The 20,925-nt window shown below is 38.0% G+C and overlaps 1 protein-coding gene across 2 annotated transcripts in view; it reads right to left on the minus strand.

The window, feature by feature from the left end:
• tmem181 (transmembrane protein 181) overlaps nucleotides 1–20,925 on the minus strand; it is a 43,779-nt gene that overhangs the window by 10,120 nt on the left and 12,734 nt on the right. For both annotated transcript variants that reach the window (XM_003215769.4, XM_008123423.3), the window contains exons 3-13: nucleotides 18,693–18,742; nucleotides 16,328–16,418; nucleotides 12,842–12,972; nucleotides 11,243–11,359; nucleotides 9,581–9,661; nucleotides 8,336–8,435; nucleotides 6,068–6,198; nucleotides 5,078–5,169; nucleotides 3,905–3,962; nucleotides 1,885–1,987; nucleotides 1,082–1,133 (exon numbers count right to left, since the gene is read on the minus strand). In XM_003215769.4, coding sequence (XP_003215817.3) covers nucleotides 1,082–1,133; nucleotides 1,885–1,987; nucleotides 3,905–3,962; nucleotides 5,078–5,169; nucleotides 6,068–6,198; nucleotides 8,336–8,435; nucleotides 9,581–9,661; nucleotides 11,243–11,359; nucleotides 12,842–12,972; nucleotides 16,328–16,418; nucleotides 18,693–18,742 — 1,006 coding nt within the window. The remainder of the gene's footprint in view (nucleotides 1–1,081; nucleotides 1,134–1,884; nucleotides 1,988–3,904; nucleotides 3,963–5,077; nucleotides 5,170–6,067; nucleotides 6,199–8,335; nucleotides 8,436–9,580; nucleotides 9,662–11,242; nucleotides 11,360–12,841; nucleotides 12,973–16,327; nucleotides 16,419–18,692; nucleotides 18,743–20,925) is intronic.

Raw genomic sequence — 20,925 nt, forward strand, 5'->3', positions numbered from 1 at the left:
CAGAAAAATATTAAAATTCTGTGTTACACACTATTTTGTTTCCTGTTTCCTGAATTGCATTTGTAAATCACACAAGGGCATTTGCTAGCTGGGTAGTATAGAAATTTTAACAATATTTTTCTCATTTTGACATTGTTTTTCACTCAGAGTGAAAAATTCAGACCATAGTGTTTATATGTACAGCCATAGGGTCAACTAACTCCACTCAGGCTAGTTTGATAGCTGACAGCTTTCCAAGTTCCAAGGTAAAAGCCAAGTAGCAATACCAGAAACAGATTTTTAGGAGCAAATAATGTGTTATGATTACTCAACTTGTCACTTTCAGGGATTCACTGGTTGCAATTCCGCCTAATTCAATGTAAGAGCATAGCGTAGTTCCTGCATGGGGAACTACGCTATGCTGAGAGCATTTACCACACTGGAGATACTCTTAATAATAATAAATAATAAAACTTTATTTATATACCACTCCATCTCCTCGAGAAGACTCAGTGCAGTTTCCGACATGAACATAAAAAACATTCAATTGCCAAAAAACACCATACAACAAAGTTAAACATAGTAAACATAATAAACAACATCATAAGACAGAACCAAAAGAATTCTATTAAAAACAGATATAAAATTACAAATCAAAATCAATATACTCCATCAAGGATTCAAATACCAATACTTGGCCACAGAAATCTACAAGCCTGTAGAAAAACAGAGGGAGTGGAATCACAAAAGTATTTGGCTGTGTTCTCATGATTATTGTCATTTGCTGAAATCCACGGGTGATTTCAGCAGCTGAGGTAATCATTTGCACTTGCCTTGGCACACCTCCCCTCTCATACCTTCTGAAGAAAAGCCATGAACTACATAATCTTAAAGGTGTCACTCCCCACTTCGTTCTCTACATTATTTTTTAAACACAAAAATACAACTGAAAGTCTTTTGGTTGATGAAACAAGCAAAACGTTTTTGCCTGTTTTGATTGTCCATCTCCAAAATGGGTTAAAAAAGGTTTACTACCACATTATGGACATTATTTATAATCTTTCATCTTTGAATTCAGCTTGCTGAAAATGTAGTATCTTACCTAAAGATAAGCACAACAAATGTCAGCGCAGTCAAGAATTTCAACCTGAGATCTGAGGAAAGGGGAGGGAGGGGAAAAGAGAGAGAGAGAAAGAAGTTATCTGAATGTGACACTATGAGTGGATAAATCTTGATTTCTCCAATGCTACAAAATGAAGTCATTTGGCCATTTGTTGTGACATTGCAGATTTTTGCACACTTAGGCTGTGCACAAAATCAGCAATATTGCTACCTTCATTAAAAAAAATAAAAGTTGCACAGCAAAAATGTTATGCAAAATCAGCAATGTGGTAACAAAAATAATGTGGGGCTAAAACTTTAGTTGGCCCAAATTTCCTTTCCTTCCACATATCATTTGATTCACTTCCCTTTCAAACCATCAAAGGCTGCAATCATGATCTCGAATACTGCATCATGTTTCTTGTACAGGGGTCTGATGTGCAGTTCAGTTCTGTATCTTATTACAATGTAATTGAGTGATGGGTCTGTTTTCCAGTCCCACCCACCTTGGAAAACTGTGTAGTTTTCTGTGCATAGTATAAAAAAAGAAGAAGAAGACTGTAGTATAGGTTTTGTCTGGAAATTTGAGCACATTCTCACATTCTTGTGCAGATCTCAAAAATTGTGCAGTTCTCAAAAACTGCACAGTTGTGCCAGGAATGTGCTGTTTCTTCCCACTTAAGTTTCTTGAGGGGGTTTGGAATTCCATCTGGAAATTGATAAACTCCATTCCATCCCTAAGTGAGTGAACAATTTGTCAGGACAACTCCACAAAAGTAGTAACAGGCACAAAATGGAGCTTACCAACATAGGGCAGGTTACGAAGTTCTGAGCAGGCTCTGATGATCAGGAACAAAAGGTACAAAATGTACACAATTGCTACCACAAGGAAGAAGATTTTCATTCCCTGTAACAAAGACATTGTACTAATATTAGCTTGATGTCATTACACTTTGTCTCAATTCCTACCTCTTTACACTGTACACTAAGGCCACAATTTCTAGAAAGCCTAATGTTCTATGTCAGCTTTCCTCGACCTTGTGTCTTCCAGGTGTGCTGGGGTCCAAACTCCCATAATTCCCAGGATTCAGTGACTTGATATATGCACACAAACAGAGTGCACACAGAACACTTTGCTCCCTCAAGATAGCATTTAGAAATGAAACAGCGCTTCATCATTGCTGTCAGTTGCAATGAAATAAATCAGTGAAAGCAAATCAAATAACATCCAGGATTATTTATTATTACTTTTGAGATGTACACAAGCCACACAAACCTCAATATGCAACCAACACCACCATACAGAGATAGATCAGTCCTAGTTTACAAGAAGAAAACTATATTGCTCCCCAAAGGACTTGTTAGTCAAGCAAACTATATTTGGCCTTATCTTGATCGAAGCAGTGATGTCTCCAAAATGGAGAGAATGTGTGTACAGGCAGAAACCAGCTCATGAAATGGGATTCTCTTAACTCACTTCCTAACTTGGATCACCTTCCAAAATTCAACACATGGCATGGTTCCATTTTGCATGGTGCAGCTATGAATTCAAGCAATTCTATGTACATGCTTACACTTAATCCCAGTCTTCTTAATGTAGTGTGTCAGCTAGGCCCAGGATAAGAGGCTCCCCCTGATGTTCCTTTGAGAGGCTGACTTGATTCGCAGATAGTTACCTTGTTTTTAAACTGTGGCATGTCTAATCATACATAGAAGTTATGAACAGTAATATCTTCTGTGCCGATTATATCTATAAATAATAATCCACTCTGAGCTATAAAGCATGATAGAAGTCTAAAAATAGGTATTTCCAATATTCAAATACCCCATCTTAATATCATTATCCCATGCACTGCATTTTATTTCACAGTATTGTTAAGATGTTTTCATTTTATCTCAAAAATTGTATTTGAGATTAATCATGTGGCAAATACATAAGTATGCATTTTGCAAGAGCTGATAACCCAAAGAACTTCAAAAAGATCAGCAATTTGTCCTAATCTCCCAGGGAGATTAGGCAAGCACCCACACTATCAGCCTTTAGGAAAAGTTTAAAAACCTGGCTTTTCCACTGTGATTTTGAAAAATGAATAATTAATTCCCATGACAGGTCCTGTCTCAGTGTCAATTTTTTATCTGACGCATTTTATTCTGTCCCTTCAGTTGAGAATAACTTCATTGTTTATCCCACCCCAAATCTCTCACTAAATGCAGCACTTTATCTATCCACCTCACCCACTGGGTTTATAACTTTCACTCCTCACACTTTGGCCCAGTTCACTTTCGTTTAATTCCTGTTTTGTTTCTATACTATGTTTTATTATGCTATTGTTACTATTTTCCTGTTTTACCATGTTACTGTGCATATTGTATTTTTACTTTATTGCATCTTTACCGTTGATGATGCATGTCATGTATGTATTTTCTTTTCTTTTATTGTAATTGCCTGGGCTTGGCCTCATGTTTGCTGCCCTGAGTCCCTTAGGGGAGATGGAGGCAGGGTACAAAAACAAAGTTGTTGTTGTTGTTGTTGTTGTTGTTGTTATTATTATTTTCAATGTGGAGCCTCCTGACTACCCCAGAAATCTGCATGGATCAGGTGTAATCAGGGCAATCTAATACACTGTAATCAAGTCAAGTTTCCAATATTGAAATCATATGAAGTGAGTCTAGAAGTTACTCCAGGAATCTGTCTTTTCTAGAAATTTAAATATGAGCACAATATATTTAAATGTTTTACAGCAAGGTCACTGGAAGGACAGAAGGCTCCACATTATTAGCATCTACTACGTTAAATTCAAAATAAAACTTCATGCTCACTTACTTGAAAGTTATTTCCGTCAATCCCATACTGGTATGTTGGATCATGTAGTTCATTGACACTAAGAAACAACAAAACAACCAGATTTGTGTGGCATGTCAAAGCTTGTGATAAATGTACAGATACAAACTTTTTAACGCATTTGATCTTTTCTTCCCCGTGGTAATTTAAATCACCATTCTAAATAAAACTCTATATGCAGTCTCCAAGTTACAAACAAGATAGGTTCTGTAGGTTTGTTCTTAGGTTGAATTTGCATGTAAAGTGGAACAGGTACATTTCTTAAGTGTAATTCCAGCCATATTCATTCATTCATGTGTGTGTGTGTGTATACACATATACATATACATATACATACATACATACACACACACACACACAAGATTTGGATAGTATAGGAAAAAAGCTAACACCCCTGTGGTGTTTGTTTTGCTGTCTGTTTTGCTATCTGTTCAGAAGATTTCACCTCACCTTCTGTCTCTGTGATAACTGAATTTTAAAAATGGCTTGTTCTGGAAACAAGGTTTGGTGATAAAGTTTCAGTGGAGAAACCTTTTCCCCAGCATAACTCTTTTAGGTGTGAATTTCCCTTCCAAGGGGTAGATTTCTCTCACTTCCTGTTGTCTCACCCCTGATCTTAACTATGACACATTTGTAAGTCGGATGTTTGTAACTTGGGGACTGCCTGTATTTTCTTGAAAAGGAAATAAAAGATTGGTTCCACTTTCAGTATGTAACAAACCTGAGTACATGGCCAAATACAATGGGCAGGCTGATGAGGTGATCCTGGGAATAGCAGTCCAGAATGTGTTTTTTGAAAAGAGCTTTTTGCAAACATGGAGCATCTTAGTAACACATTAATGGGGTAAACATGCAATATAGATAAGGAAGAACTGCTTTGAATTAGTGAATAACCCATGCAAAAAGCCATCCTTTTCTGTAATAGCAGAGATGATGTGTTATGGGGAAATAAGGTCAAAGAAGATTGGAAAGTACTTCATAAAAACAGGGTGCACCCGTTCACCAGTTCTTGCTAGGACAGCCAGTGGTGAGGAATAATGAGAGCTGCATACCAACAAAATGGGAAAGACTGCATGGCCCCCATTGTTACATAAAATGATTATTTTCCTTGTTAAGGCTAATTAGTAAACAGAAGGAAACAGGAAAATTACTTACGTCTGCCATATTCCTAACGTAACAGAAGCCAACCACAGTAGACCAACAATAAGGAATTTGGGAAAATAGAATGTTAAACACTTCCTTTCCCCCTAATTAAAAAATAAATAAATAAATATTAAATTTGCTTCATGGACATCAATGAAGGTTCAGTAATATGAAAATGTACCACACTTAAGCAAAATGCACTTTATTGTATTGCATCTTACTAGCTTGTGTTATCTATCCTTCATTTAAAAAAAAAGATCTCTCACTATTCAGGAAATGGTTTTCAAACTTTGGAAGAGAGAAAAGAGTATCATCAAGAGCTGAATTAAGCCTATAGTCTAAGCTCACATGGCTGCTCAGCCATCATTCTTTGGTCAGCTACTCATTGGGAACTGTTGGCTTCAATGTCAAGTGAGTCAGGAATGTGCTTGAGTTTTAGTCCGGAGTTTGAAAAAAAAAACCTATCCTAAAGGCTGAGTTTACTTTGGGAAATTTTAAATAAAAGCAGCTTTACTGCTAGGGCCACCAGCTTCCACTGCTACTCTCATTTCTAGCCTAATGTATTTGACAGGGATTATGGGTAAAACAGAAACTGGAGATGGTTCAATATTACTGAGGTGGCAATCTATTCTCGGTTTTAGTTTGAATTTTAAAGGGGCAATCCAAAGTGCTAAATCCATCCTAAAAATACAGTGTGTTTCAAAATGATGGACCTACTTTCAAAGTAGGTACATTTGACTCCTTTAAAGCACAGACTAAAACCTACAGTGGACTATGCTTCTCATCCGAAATGTGACATGCCTCTGTTTCCACTTAATACATCAATTTCCTTTCTGAAAAAAGGGACGATTAAAACTTATGTTGCAAATTAAAGTAGCCTTGTATTTAAGGAGACCACAAGTAAACATCACTTATTTATTTATCCATGATTTAAAGATTAATATCAAATGAAGAGGTCAATGACAGAATTTAGGTGGTAGTGAAATATTTTCCTTTCCTCACCTGCACTCTGATACCATGATAAACACAGAGCCAGAAGAGCAACAAAGCACACAGGAACAGTGACTGGAAGAGGTCATCCAGCATTCCAGGAAACCAGCTACTGATTAGGAATGAGAGAGGGAAAAAGGGATCTGCAAAACAACAGAAGCAAGAAAACTATAAGTCACCACTTCAACTGCAATTCATATGTAGCTGTTATCTCCTCACAGTTCAGGATCAAGAATACATGGGTAATAGGCAACATTTACTTTTCACATACTATGCCCATGACCAGGGATTAATTAATAATGTTCCCAGAGGGCACTCAGGAATAGGGGTGTACACACACACTAAATCTAGAATTAAACAAATGTAACAACAACAAACGAAACCAACTATCCCACTGTCATGGTAGTTCCAGCCTCCCAAAATGGTCTATCAATAATGGTATAATGTTTTTTAATTTCTTAATTTGTCAAAGTTGGTTTTTGTAGTGTATATTTTTATTTAGCTTTTTGCTTTATTGATTTTTGCTATATTTTCTGTTATGTATTTTTGTTGTTTAACCATTGTACGCCGCTTTGAGTCCCACCCATGGTAGAAAAGCGGGATATAAATAAATACATAAATAATCAATGTTAGGGGACCATGGAGTGGTTCAGGCGATTGAAGGAAAATTCCTCTTTCCCCCCCAAATGTGAGCAAAGACGATAATGCCTATAAGACCAAAGAAAACAAAGGTCCCTTGCATAAACAGGCACTTGAGATAACAATACAAGGAAAGAGTAATGGGGCAAAGAGATATACAGATAAAGTATGGAGGACAATTTACATCTGATGTTTGTGATTATCTGTAAGACCACTCTATAATGCAACACTGGAATATTCTTTTTCTGCCTAGCAGTGAAATTAGGCACCCTCTTGTAGCATGAAGTCATACCAGCAAGCCCATGACAAAATTTGGCAGTCTCTCTCAGTGGCTTCACAGAGCAGCCTATTAGCCTATTATCAGATAGGCAGACATAGCTTACAGCCTGTGTTCTCTGGCTGAGTGATGATTGTTGTTAACTGCTGTCAAGCTGATTCTGATTTCTAATCAATGAAAGGCTTCCAAGTCATCTGTTATCAGCAGCCCTGCTCAGGTCTCGCAAATTCAGGGCTATGGCTTCCCTAGTTGAGTCTACTCACTTGCACACAGCCTCCCTTTTTTCCTACTGCCTCCTACCTTTCCAAGCATTTGATGTATTTTCTAATGAGTCATATGATGTCACATAGTCTTAGGCTGGATGTTGTTTGTATTTATTCCTGCTTTTTAGATGACTGGTTTATTATATGTTTGCAATAAGGGGTATAGCTATAGGAGGGGAACAAACTGAGGACACTGCCCCCCCCCAAATTCTGCCACCATGAAATTTTCTGCCTACACCAAATGTTTATCATTTCAGAGAGTTAGACAATGAAAATAGTTTACAGTGACAATTATTAGTGTGTTTGCAATCCTTTTTATAATTCTGCCTGTCCCCTTTCTTGGATACCTAAACAATAATACTAAATGTTCAACTGAAGTGTTAAAGTACTGTAATGCTTTCATTATTATTTCAGAACTATATCCTCATTTTGCACACACATATCCCAGTTACACTCGTGTTCTCAATAAGGTAATCAATATTTTAATATTTTATTTCATTATTATTGTTGCAGTTGTAAGCTGTCCTGGATATATGAACATAAAATGTGGGAGTAAGAAAATTTGAAGCAAACAAAACCGATTGAACCTTTGATCTTTCAGATGTTTTAAACTCCATTTCCAATTATTCCTTATCATGGATCAGGCTGACCAAGGCTACTGGGAATTGGAGTCAAAAACATCTGAAAAGGCCAGAGATTCCCTATCTCCAGTCTAGGATCGTGCCAGCTGACAAACCAAACCCAATTCTGCTTCACAATATAGACAACCATTAATAATAAATTAGTATACATTAAGATGCCTGTAACCCATATCCACAGTTTCACTTATCTGTACAATGGTGGACAATTGTCGTTTTAGGAATGGCTAGGTCCTCCCAGCAATTCTACAGTATACTTTTTCCTTGGAATCTCTAGGTCGTCCAATACAACTGTGTGGTATGCTGTGACCAGAAGTGGGGTAATTTAATGGGCCATATCTTCCATGGAATACAGAGGTCTTACTGTTTTGATTCCTTTACCTATTTCACAGAGATAACTAAGATGTTTTATAAGGGATAGCTCCAGAGACCCATCATAACATTGTGCAATTCATATAAATACCATTATAAAGCAACAGCAGAGGTAGAAGGATGGACATCCACTTTTGCTCAATTCCCCAGTCACGCATGGAGAACTTTCGCAGCGAGTGTGCAAAGAGACACTGCAAAGCAACACAAGAGAAACCATTAGTGGCCACACTGCTCATTTCTTTCCAGGAATATAGAGGAGGTGAGATACAGCAAGGGCTCTATCAAAAGGCAAGGTCAGCAGAGGTTTATTGTACTCCAGAGAAAGAGAGAATGATAGTGAGTTAAAGATATAGCATAAAAGTACTGCTCTTTTGTGGAGCCACATATTGCCCTCTGAATATCGAAGACAATATGTGACACTTGTAACAGTCTTATAAAGAAACACAACAAGACACGGATCAACAGCTTAGAGGGCTTACTTTTTTGGCCTATGGCCACAATAACTAAGGGACTGCAGTATTAAAAAGTAAACTCTCCCCTTTCAAGTTTTGCTCTTTCTTCTATCGGTATAGGATTTAATTTGAGCTAGGGAAGCTCATTTTTCTTCATGAGTTATTCCAATGTTTGAAAATTACCCCGTAACTATTGCTTGGCATAGTGTTTAGTAATAGCTTGATGTTTATGCACTGCGCTGCTCATTGTTTTCCATTTCTCTTTGCTTTTGCCCCTTACTTTTATTCTTAGAGAGACAGACAGACAAACTGATCCTTGGATACGATAACACAGAATATGTTTAAATGTCTCTAAAATGCCTTTAAAAGAAATATTAAAAACTAACTAGAAAATGTCACATGTAATGATGCATTATTTTAAAATGTAACGGTGTTACACCCTCATTGTTCCAAAAGGTAATTCGCTACTGATACTCTTGCTTGTGGCTTGCTGCTTCCAAGCTCCACTCACAATGTTCTATCTGTTATTATGGCAATTTTTCTTGCTTGCCAGCCTCACTCTAGCACTTTTATTTAACTTTTTATTTTGTAAAGAAACAAAATGATAAAGAAACATTCATTATAAAATCATCTAAATAGCTTTTGTTAAGATTCAAAAGGGCAACTCAAGTGCTCTAAACAAATCAAAACAAAAAAAGCAAATAAGAACACACATAGCTGGATCTGTCGTATGGAGGGCACCCTTTCAAACACTGATATTTATTCACAGAAGAGCAAAGGTTGCTTGTCGTATTTCATTGAGTTCTTCCAACCCATGAACTCCCCCTCCCTTCACAGCACCCACAAAATCTTCTATTAAAATAATCTAGGGAGTCAACACTCACTGTGACTATGAAAGTAAGGACAACAAAGACAAATCGAAACCAGATTTCCATTTGTGAGAAGGATGGGTTATAGGTTTTCCACTGAAATTAAAAAAAAAAAAAACAAGCATGTTACCATATGTGGACACATATACACAGCTCTAGGAATACAGATGGACTCAACAGTACTTCATTCTTGTGTATCTTTAAGTTTCTGGCACCTCTAAAGCAAATCTACTATGTTTTTTTAAAAATATTTGCTTTTCCCTGAAGCTAAAAGAGTGTGACTTGCTCAAAGTTACTGAGTAGGTTTCCAGGGCCGAGTGGAAAAGCGAACTCTGGTCTCTAGAGTTCTAGTCCATTGGTCAAATCATTACAACACAGTGGCTGCTTGTCTCTTTGCAATTCTTTTGTCATCATGTAATTATTTTTTTCATTTAGATAAAACTTTGGTTTACCAGGTAAAGAGTTTAGGTTTTTTTTAATCGCTTAATATAATTTAAATATCTGCAATTTTTAGTGTGTTGGGTTGTTTAATATTTTTGCCTTTTGATCAATCTCTTCATGGCATTCTTGTATTTATGTCTCAATTGATCATTTTTACTTTGCTACTTGAATGCCACTGACAGAAACATGGAATATACATTGAAACAGAAGAATAAAAAGTGGCCTGTACATTTCACTCTAACAATATTCCCCAGCTTCATTTTTATAAGCCATCTTCAAAGCACTTTGCAATTTTCCAGAACACTTTGAAATTCATCAGAGCCTGTATTGACAGGCTCTCTCAGCCTCAAAGGAAAGCAATAGCAAACTCTTTGAACAAAGCTTTTAAAGAAAATCCTATGGTATGGTAGCTCAAGGGTTGCCATAGGTTGGAAATAACTTCAATGCGCACAAAAAAGTAAAGGACTAGATCCAGACTTGTTACTCTCCATGACTGAAAAGGTTGCTTCTTCTGGAGATGGAACTTGAATGTCATTATTACCAATTCCCTTGCCAACCCCAACAGTGCCTCCGTGGTATTCTGGAGTACCACTTACAGAACGGCACAGGAGATGGCAATGGGAGGGAGGATCAGAGATAACTACACCTCGCGCCAGCACCAACAAAACTACATCAAGTGCAAGTTTTGACCTAATTTCATTGTCATTTTTCTGTCAGGTAGGAATCCTACCAAGATCAGAACCAAGCCAAATGCCATCATGTTTCGTATGTTATCTGACTGTAGTCAATGCTGTAAAATTATTTTTTTCTAATTCAGATTTTTAGTTCAGATTTTTTTTTAATTTGAAGCAGACATTTTATTGCTGTTTAAAAAGGATGTTTCTTCACTTACTACAAGTAGTAGTCTCGATTTTAATTCTGCTAATATGACCATATTTCTTCAATTGTAAGGCACCATTGATTGTAAGATGCACCCTAATGTCAGTACCACTACCAACACCAATAACAAAATGTAAGATACACCTGTGATTATAAGATTCACCCCTTTATTAGAGATATTTATTTAGAGGGAAAAGCACATCTTAGAATTGAAAAAATACAGTATTCTAAGAATAACACCTGAATCTGTCCTATAAAGTAATGCATCTATCATCATTGTAACATCAATGCATGTAAATCTGTAATTCAAATTAATCTTTCTTTTTTTTTACTTACATTTCCTATATTTACACTTACTGTGAAGTTATAACTCTTGATCTGGTAGAATGGAGGAAGATTCTCAAAGGAGATGCTGATTTCATAACGAATGTAGTTTAGGTGACCAAGATGTAGCACAATAATTTCAGCGCATTGCTATAAAAGCATGGTAGGGAATGGCAAGGGGGAAAATATAAGGGCAATGAGAAAAAAAGCACAAATAAAGCTCTGGTTATGTTTGGTAAAAAATGATAACATTTTCGACTTTTGGGCTATCTACACCTATGTCAACCATTATGATGAGCAAGAAAAAGGTATGAAATCATTTGGGGATACAGTTCAGAGTAAGGGCACACTCATGTTGCTTCTGTCATGAGACTTTAAAAAACTGCCTGCTAGTCACAAAAGCACGCTGTTCTGTTTTCTTAAGAAACAGCTGGGCAACCCTGAGCAGATGCTCCTTAAACAGCCATGGCCATGAAGCAACTGTGAAGAATTATGGGAGGTGGATAGACCGGCAGAGGACCACAGTTGTCCATTCCTGTCTTAAATTCACCTTAGTCGCATGCAACCTTTGCAGCAAGAGTGCCGATTTGGAGCCACTAATTACTAGTGGAAATATGACTGAATGGGACAAAAAACTGCTATGGCTGAAGCCAGTGATTTATGTGAACAAAAAGCACTTTGCACAATCTTTCCTTTTTGCTTCTCATTTCCACCTACAGCCCACTCACATCACAGCTCTTTTGAGAGGATGAGGGGCCTTTCTTAACATCATAAGGTAGGTACTGTTCCATTATCCAGGTGGAGGTCACTAGGGGGTGCTAGAGAGAGATGAATAGTCCATTTTATGGAAGGCAAGGTTGAAGGAGTAAAACCATTTCACCGTTTTTCCTGTTATTCCCCCTACTCATGTTGCCGTCATGGAAAAAACCCTCATTTATGAAACGGGAAGTGGGGAGGGGGAATAACTAGCGAAAATGGGGGAAATGGTTTTCCTCCTTCAACTCCCCCCCCCCCAAATGGACTATCACCCCCTTTTGACCTCCATCCGGATAATGGAATAATACTATGAGCTATACACTCAACTGCACTGGAACTGGAAAAGTAGTGCCACTGAAACAGAGGTTGTACAATGCACCTTCCCCTTTCCCCTGTAATGTCACCCATCCTGTTCAGAAGGGCTCTATAAGCCTCTACAAGAGGTTCTTAAGGACACAGGAGAGTATAATGGTGAGAAGGGGGGGGAGCAACATGCCTTCCCTTCACATAAGTACTAAACTCAACAGCTGGTTAGGAGGTTATTTATAAACTTGAACATGTTTTGGTTTGTAAATGTCTGAAACAGAACCTGAAGGTTCATACATACAGCACACACACACTGCAATTCAGACATCATCCCGTGCAACCTTTTTTTCTTTTTCAAGGCTGCTTTCCATCACCTAACACAGGGTAATCAGACAATGATTTTCCAGGATCTTTGAATTATTTTTTTGCTTATAATTGCTTGTAGTGACAGGCTTTGAATTTGCATTCCTATATAAAGAAGCTAATGGTTTTTAAGCAATTCTGCTAACAGTGTTATGCCCACACAGCACCATTTCTACACCTCTGTAAGAAACTCTACAAAGTACCTACTGGTGCACAACTGAGCATCCTTGTTTGGTTGTATTTTTCTTTGTTGAAATGTTGAACGCTTGCATTCTTTGTGACTCCACGTATTGTAACTGACATATTAAAGGGAACTTCCAAGTTTTTCCATTTCTCATCTGAAAATTTAAGAACAAAAAGGTGTGTTTTAAGATGCAGCTTAATATAATCTGAAAAAAGATAGTAGGTGAAGTAGTAACCTAAAATTAATAGATTCTCTACTGTACCATGTGGTATCAACTGGCTCCTATGACCTATGTTCTGTAATCTTTGATCCTAGAAAGGGACTTGGCAAGTTCACCTGCCTTTGGCTTGGTAAAAGTAACCATCTCAGAGTCTTCTCCATCCACAGATGTGTAGAGAGAACAGCTACTGGTATTTAGTCCCAAATGAACACCGAAGAAAACACTGAGATATTGAGGGTCATATATGATTTGTACCTTCATCTCTTTGGAACACCTTCCCCAAGAAGGTTAAAACAGCCCCTTCCCTGACATCTTTTAAAAAAGCAGCTAAAGACCTTTCTGTCCACACAAGCGTTTGATGAAGTCACTTAGCTGTAATGTCACGAAGGCTAACTTTTATTGAGTTGTACTAATGTTTATCATCTGTCTTGTTGAGTTGCCTGCAATAACTGAATTAGACAAATTGTATGAGTCCCCTTTTTGGGTGAGAAGAGCAGGGTAGAAATACTGTAATAATAATAATAATGTTTTTAAATATATTTATTATTGTAAATTTGTTTTATAGTTTATTGTTTTACATATGTATATTGTTCTGTATTGTCTTTTATATTATGTTGTAAGCTGCTTTGGGTCCCGTTTAGGGAGAAAATATTTATCATCATCATCATCATCATCATCATCATCATCATCATCATCATCATCATCATCATCATCCAAGCATGGTGTTTCTCACACAATATATAATCTACAGAAATTTAGGGTTTTCTTTCTTTTCCTTTCTTTTTAAAGAAATAACATTTGCAATCTCACAATGATATAGCATAGTTCAAAAACCCATGGACAACATCTGGTAAAAACAAAAAAAATGCTTAAAGGAACTTGAATCAAAGAATTGATAAATATCCTCCACAATCTATTTCTCTATTTCCTACAGATCCTGTTCCACATTTTATTACAATCTGTTCCTAAACTGCTTTTTAATCTTGTTATTCTTTTAAAAAAGGAAGTGGGTCAGAATCTTGGAAGCAATTATTTCTTTTTTAATTCCATGATTCATTCTAATAACAGATACTATTATTGTTGTTATTATTTATATGCAGCTTTTTCTTTCTTGAAAGAGACTCAAATGGTGATATAACCTAAATTTTGTCTATATATAACCACAATTTCAATGGTAACATTTAATGCACCTATTGGTTGTTATTACCATTATTGATTTACAACCTGCTTTTTGTTGTGAATGAGCCTTTGGAGGCTGTGAATGATAGTGGTAGGATCAGGAGAGGAAGGAAAAACCCTCGCGAGGAGGGCTCATTGGAGGATTTGCATAGGAAGAGGATCAGGGAAATTGATGGGGAGTCTTCTGAGGGGATTCATGTGGGGATCTTGAAGTGGAAATGGATGCTGGGGAACAGGTGGTAACGGAGGAAGTGGGCACAGACTGGGCATGGGCACCAGAGGTGCTTGGGGAGGAATCAAGGCCCATGGATCCTGCTGATGCTGGAGAGGCTTGGGTACCTTCAGATGCAGATCCCACTTGTTCTGTTTGGAGCAATGAGGGTGGGTCCACAGGTGTGGATAGAGTTGGGCATGGGCAAGATGATTGGGACTCCAATGAAGAATTTGGGACACCTGACCCAAGGGCGTTGGCTGTGTGGAGCTCTGATTCGGATTAAGAAGTTGGGACACTTGTTCCTTGGGCGTTAGAGGTTAGAGGGAGACCTGGATAAATTGGGGATGTTTGGCCATTATGTTTTGCGTGTGGCAAAGTGTTGCTGGGCGCCATTGGGTTTCCTGTGCATGTTACTGAAGACTGGACTGGGACTTTGCAACAGATGTAAGTTTGATCCGGGTTATTCTGCAACGGAGGGCTGGAATTGTGTGGGTTTTCCTGGACTGCACTGTTATTACTATTTTGTATTAGCTGCTGTTCGCCCTCGTTGCTTTGGCTCTCTGTGCCATTCCGTGTTGTGGATCTCCTTTTGATGACTTCAATCCCTGGACCTTGGACTGGAACTCGACTCGGCTCTCCTCTTTGCCCTTAAATGCTGCTTGGCGTCGCTCTCTATTCTGTAGCTGCTTTCTGCTCCTGACTCCTGGCTTGTTTCCTGACCCTGACGCTGTCTCCTATCCCGACCTCGGACCGGACGCTTCTACGCTCTGCACCTTTAAACTCCTGGCTTGGGCTTCGCTCCTGTAGCGGTTTAATGCTGTCTCCCCACTCCGACTTTGGACCGGCTTGACGACGCTTCTACGCCCTGCACCTTTAAACTCCTGGCTTGGTGTTTTGCTCTGCAGCGGTTGCTGCTGGCCCACCAGTGTCCTTCAGCTCCGCTTGCTTAGCTGCTCTCAGTTGAGAGCTTTTCTGCCCGGTTTGGGTTCCTGTTTGGGTTCAAAGTTGCTTCTGTATTTCTGGGCTTTAGGAGGTTTTTGGGGGCTTCGAAGCTGTTTACTTTACTTTGTATGTTCTTTCTAAGTCGGCTCTGAACTTTTGGGCTTATTTGAAGGACTTTAAGTTTAATCCGGATTATATTCCTGATTAATCTGGATTATTCACCAATTCACGTTTTTGGGCGTTTCTTTGTTTAAACTGCTTAATAACACTGAATGCCAAGTGTTTTAAGCCATTTTTAGGTTGTTGAATTGTTTTTTGGGCTTTAACTAAATTAAACTCTGTTTTGCTCTCCATTGGCGTCTGACTTGACACCTTTTTAAAGAGTAGACAGAACAATTTACACAATGAAACCAAAAATAAATCTGTGTGTCTACACATACTGCAGTTTGCTGCTGTCTACACAAATCTGATAAAGTTACAGAAAAATCCCTTATAACACATCTCAAGCAAGTCTGATAGTATCTGATACACAGGGAAGAGCTTCATTTTTTCTTATCTGCAAGGAACAAGGAAACAAGCTTCTTCTTGGCAAATCCAGTCTACTGCGCAGCTATAGTCATTTTCTTTCAACAACTTGATTTTCACAGTGAGATGTTTGGCCAAAAAGACTAAAGTCATATGTTTTCATTGCAACATTGTTGCAATTCATACACATACACATACACACACACACTGCACAGTGGTAATAGTCTACAATCCACCCTATGCTTGAGTCTCTCCCTATGCCTTTCTCAAGGGTATAGAATACGGAGGAGGGCAACCTAAATTTAATACATCATGTAAAAGCCAGTCACCTCCATGTTGGGATAGACAGATTTATGTATGAAGTTGATGCATATATCTCGTAATTAATGTGTAATAGTAAAACTAATATAAAACTAATAAAAAACTTACCATAAGGCTGGCCCAACTGCATTGTGCATGTCAGCCACAACTGTTGATTGTAAGTAGATAATGGTTGCGAACTTAAATTAAACTGGCTTATCTAGAAGAGAGAAAAAATGGAACTAAAAGTTAAATCACATTAATTCATTCAATTGTATTAGCAAGTTAAAGCCTGTAATTAAAAGATTTCCCTACACAATCCTGACCACCCATTTATGTTAAGTTAATCATACAAGCATTACTTAATACAAGACCTAGTAGATTAATTTATACAAAACAACTTTTCTCAACTGAAGAGCAATATGCATGTTACAGTATTAACATAACTTTTAAGATTCTGCTATCTTTGGCGACTCATAAACCCTAATCAGGGATTCACAACAAAGCTTTAATAAGTGCCTGAGTAGGAGAAGGTTCCAGCCCAAGCTTTCTGCTATCTTTTTTTCCATAGGAGGATGGGGTAGGGTTGGGAAGCAGAGACTGAGACAAACAAAATAAAAACCTGACTTAGACCTAAATCCTACTGGTAATTCCAACCAGAGTAGATCCATTAAATTAGCTGTTGCATAGTGAATCAATGCTTATAGAATATAGTAACTTTATTGCCATTGTATATCATATAACGAAATTAAATGCCATCCTCAATACACATTATATACGTAGAATTACAAAAACAAAGCACCACCCTTCCACATTTTAATCACTATTGCACAACTCCTAATGCCACATCAGTATGAAACTATAGAGTTCAATATAGTCATAACTCTGGGATAAACGCTATCCCTCAGCCTATTTATCCTTGTTTTTATCATCCTATACCATCTGCTAGATGGTAATAATTTAAAAAAAGAATACCCAGGATGATATGGATCCATAAGAATATTCTGAGCTTTCTTAAGGCAGCAGGAATTATAAAATGTTCTTCCTAAGAGGGGAAAGAGTAACCAATAATTCTCTGGGCAGTAGAGGTATCCCGCTGGATCACCTTTCTATCTACCACTGCGCAATTAGCAAACCACATGCAGGTGCATTAGGTTAGAACACTCTCTATAGCACAGCAGTAGAAAGTCACCAGCAGTTTTTCGTTCAATTGTTGGTTCCTTAAAAATCTCTCAAATAATATACGCCACAGTGACAATAGCACTCTTTAACAATAGCACCCTCTCTAACAATAGCACCCAGGAACTTAAAATTGTGTGAATCCCATTGAACCAATGTGTTTATTAGCATTGAGGTTAACAATAGGATTTAGGCCTTAAATGTTTCCCAACCTCTGGCCTTCTAAGTGTTTTGGACTTCTGCTCCTCAAATCCTTGAGCATTGGCTGGGAGTTTAAATCCAAAACATGTGGAGGACCAGAGTTTTGGAATCACTGATTGTAACTCATTCTGACTCCTGATTACAACTGAGGGCCCTTCCAGACAGGCCCTATATCCCAGGATCTGATCCCAGGTTTTCTGCTTTAAACTGGATTATATAAATCCAAACTGTCAGATAATCTGGGATAAACAGAAAACCTAGGATCAAATCCTGAGATATAGGGCCCTAAAATTCTGCTCCTCAGCACATGATCTTGAAAACAAACCAATTGATTCTGATCAGCACAAAGGATTCAAGAAGCAGAGATGAAAAATATCTAAGCAAAACAATATAACATAAACAGATTCCTTTTTTGTTGTTGTCTCTAACTGTTATCTTTTATATATTGTATTAATTAGCCTCATTTTTGAACAGGTGGTACTCCACTTTAAAAGGAAAATATTTTGTTGTGTGCTATGCTATGAATTAGCCAAGGAATGTTGTTAGATACTTGAAAGATCAGGCACTGTCTCCCCTTGATGTATTTCCTGGGTTGTCATTGCACAGCAAGTACCACTTGCTGGACAGGCCAATAAATGGGTAATCAATCCAGCAACAGCTGTCCAAAGAATGAAGCTAAGCCACATGGGGAGAGGGCTTATATAGGTCCTATAGGTCCCGTGAGACCTAGCAAAATAATCAGAGACAACGTGGAGGCATGCACAAGGCCTCTTCTTACATGGCCCTTGCTCAGTCAGACACTTGCTGTAAAGTGGCTGGCCAGACAGCAATTATGCTACCTCTGTTTACATCAATATAGGAACTACAGCTGGGAAAAGGGCAGCAGTGATTCCATCTCATGATCTGAAGGTGATGAAGAGGGTTCAGATCTGAGCTGGATGAATGGCAGCTGCTGGCTGAAGCACTGCTTTACAGTCTTGCCACGCACAAAGCTAGCAGAAGACTAATATATTCCACAACCACTGAGACTATCATCAATTTTCACGGCAAGCATTAGAAGTGATTATGCAAAGTCAGCATGCAACATCAATGAACAGAATTTAATAAAACTTACCTTGGAACTATTATTCAACTGAGTTGTTGCTGAAACAATGACATTGGGACCTGTAGAATACACAGAAACACAGGAATCAATTTACAAGTAAGTATTGCTCCAGGAGATGCTAATTTCTACCTTTGTAACTGAATATTTTAAGAATGGTAGAATATATTACTGAAGGCATCTGTTGAGAACAGCAAACATTATTCTATTTTACACATCTATCAATTGAACGGTAATCTCTTATATGCATCAGCCAAATAATCCTACAGTACAGCAGGATCTAACAAAATTCCTGGCACAATCAGCAGGAGAGGATTTTTGCCTTTACATCTGGGCTAAATACTGCTGGAAAGCAATATACCCATAAATTAAGAATGCTCAGTGGACCCCAATATGAAAGACACAACGATTTAAAGAAAATGTGTCTCCAAAATTCATAAATGGCATCACTTAGCAACCTGAAGGCCAACTTAAATGACACCTTCCTGAAATCTCTCTGGGCAGAATTCTAAACTGTTTCTCTCTGAAGGACATACAAGTATTTATTGAACTAAAGACCCCATCTACATTGCTATATAAGTCGTTTCATAATGGAGTCTAACTGCATTGAAGTGCCATATAATGAAGTTCATTCCAGTTAAACTGCATTACATAGCAGGGTAGATGGGTCCAAAATATACTAAGCCATAAGGAGAAGAGAACAAAACCAATTTTAAATCAATCCTAAAACTTTCTCTATCTTAAACTAGGAAGCATTGGCAAGAAAGATGGAGTAGACAGCTCTTGTCCAGCAAGGCTCCTCAAAATAGCTAAAACACTTTTTCCTTACCTTTTTCCTCTGGATAGATCTCTTTGACCCTAATTTTCTACATTGGATTTCTTATCTTGTTTTAAAAGTGTAAAAGTCATTTTTTAAGCAACTGGAGTGTCCTTTCTTACTACCACTAAAGCAAGCAAGGGTTATCAATTATTTGGCCTCAAGTCAACAAACCACTTCGTCAAAGTAATTTCATAAGACTTTAAGAATCTACTGCATCACCACTTTTTCCACAATAGCAAAGGTCAGGTCCACCCTTCCACCATGGCAAAAAGTTCCATGAGGTATTGGAAAGCAGTTTTACAGAGTAATTTATCTTGAAAGCATAAACTTATTAACTGGATTTTTTAATTCTACAGAGAATAGCATGTCTTTAGGAATAGTTCTCCAATCCTAAGCATTCCAAGGAACTGTATTAGAAGACTTGATTCTAAGGGAGAAGAACTTGTATCCATGAGTCCTGAAACACCTTTACACCACAAACCACACTCTGTCTGGGTAATCCAGTATGTAAAAGTTTATTAAGAGAAGAGTATATAAAATTAACCAAATCTTTAAAAAAAGAATAAAAGTTCAAAAAGTTATTTCCAAGATAGTCAAGATTCCAAAATCCTTTCAAATAGAGTCTCAAGAGTCAATCCACAAATATATCCATAAACATGATAGCATGAATTCAAGGCAGGCAACCTATGCCACACATGAAACTAGAAACAGAACAAACTTAAAAACGTTAATACATGAATCCAAAAACACAGGACCAGGAACCAAGAACTGTTCACCTGAATACAACACTGCTATCACAAAGGATTGTACCAGCAGAAAACAACTTTAAATACCTCAATCCCTCCCATGATATCATTCCTCACACACTTGCTTTTCCTCTCCTTATCTCTAAATCACTGGGAAAAGAGTGTTTGTCTCTGTTGTACCCTCTGCCTCTGAAGTTCCAAGCACCTCAATCTGGACAAACATTTGTCTCCCACATTTCTCTCAGCCTGAGCTTCTGGCAGATTCTCATGAGAACTGATATCGCTTTCTCCAGTCTCATGGGAACTCCCAGGAGATTCCAAAACAACTCTCTCCAGACCACTTCTATCCTCCTCTGCGCCCTCCGAATCTATCCCAGTATCCCCTTCCTCATCTTGTGAGCACTCAGAATCTAACCAGGCTACAACAATCCAATGGTCCAAATCTGACTCAGAGGTTTTCCATCCGATTTGCAAAGGCTCCCATAGAACTCTTTCCCAAAGCTGCATCTTCTCTCAGCAAGAGGTGGGCTTTTTTTCTATCAGCTGTCAGTCACAGGAACCAACAGCAGGAATTGCCTTTCATGCTCTCTACCAACTACAAGGACGACATGTCCCTCTTCAGGTCCTGAGTTGAGTCAGGTAGATAATATCCATCTAGCAGTTTAACCATGTACTGGAC

The sequence above is a fragment of the Anolis carolinensis genome, chromosome 1 (genome assembly GCF_035594765.1).
Source record: "Anolis carolinensis isolate JA03-04 chromosome 1, rAnoCar3.1.pri, whole genome shotgun sequence".
NCBI lineage: Eukaryota > Metazoa > Chordata > Lepidosauria > Squamata > Dactyloidae > Anolis > Anolis carolinensis.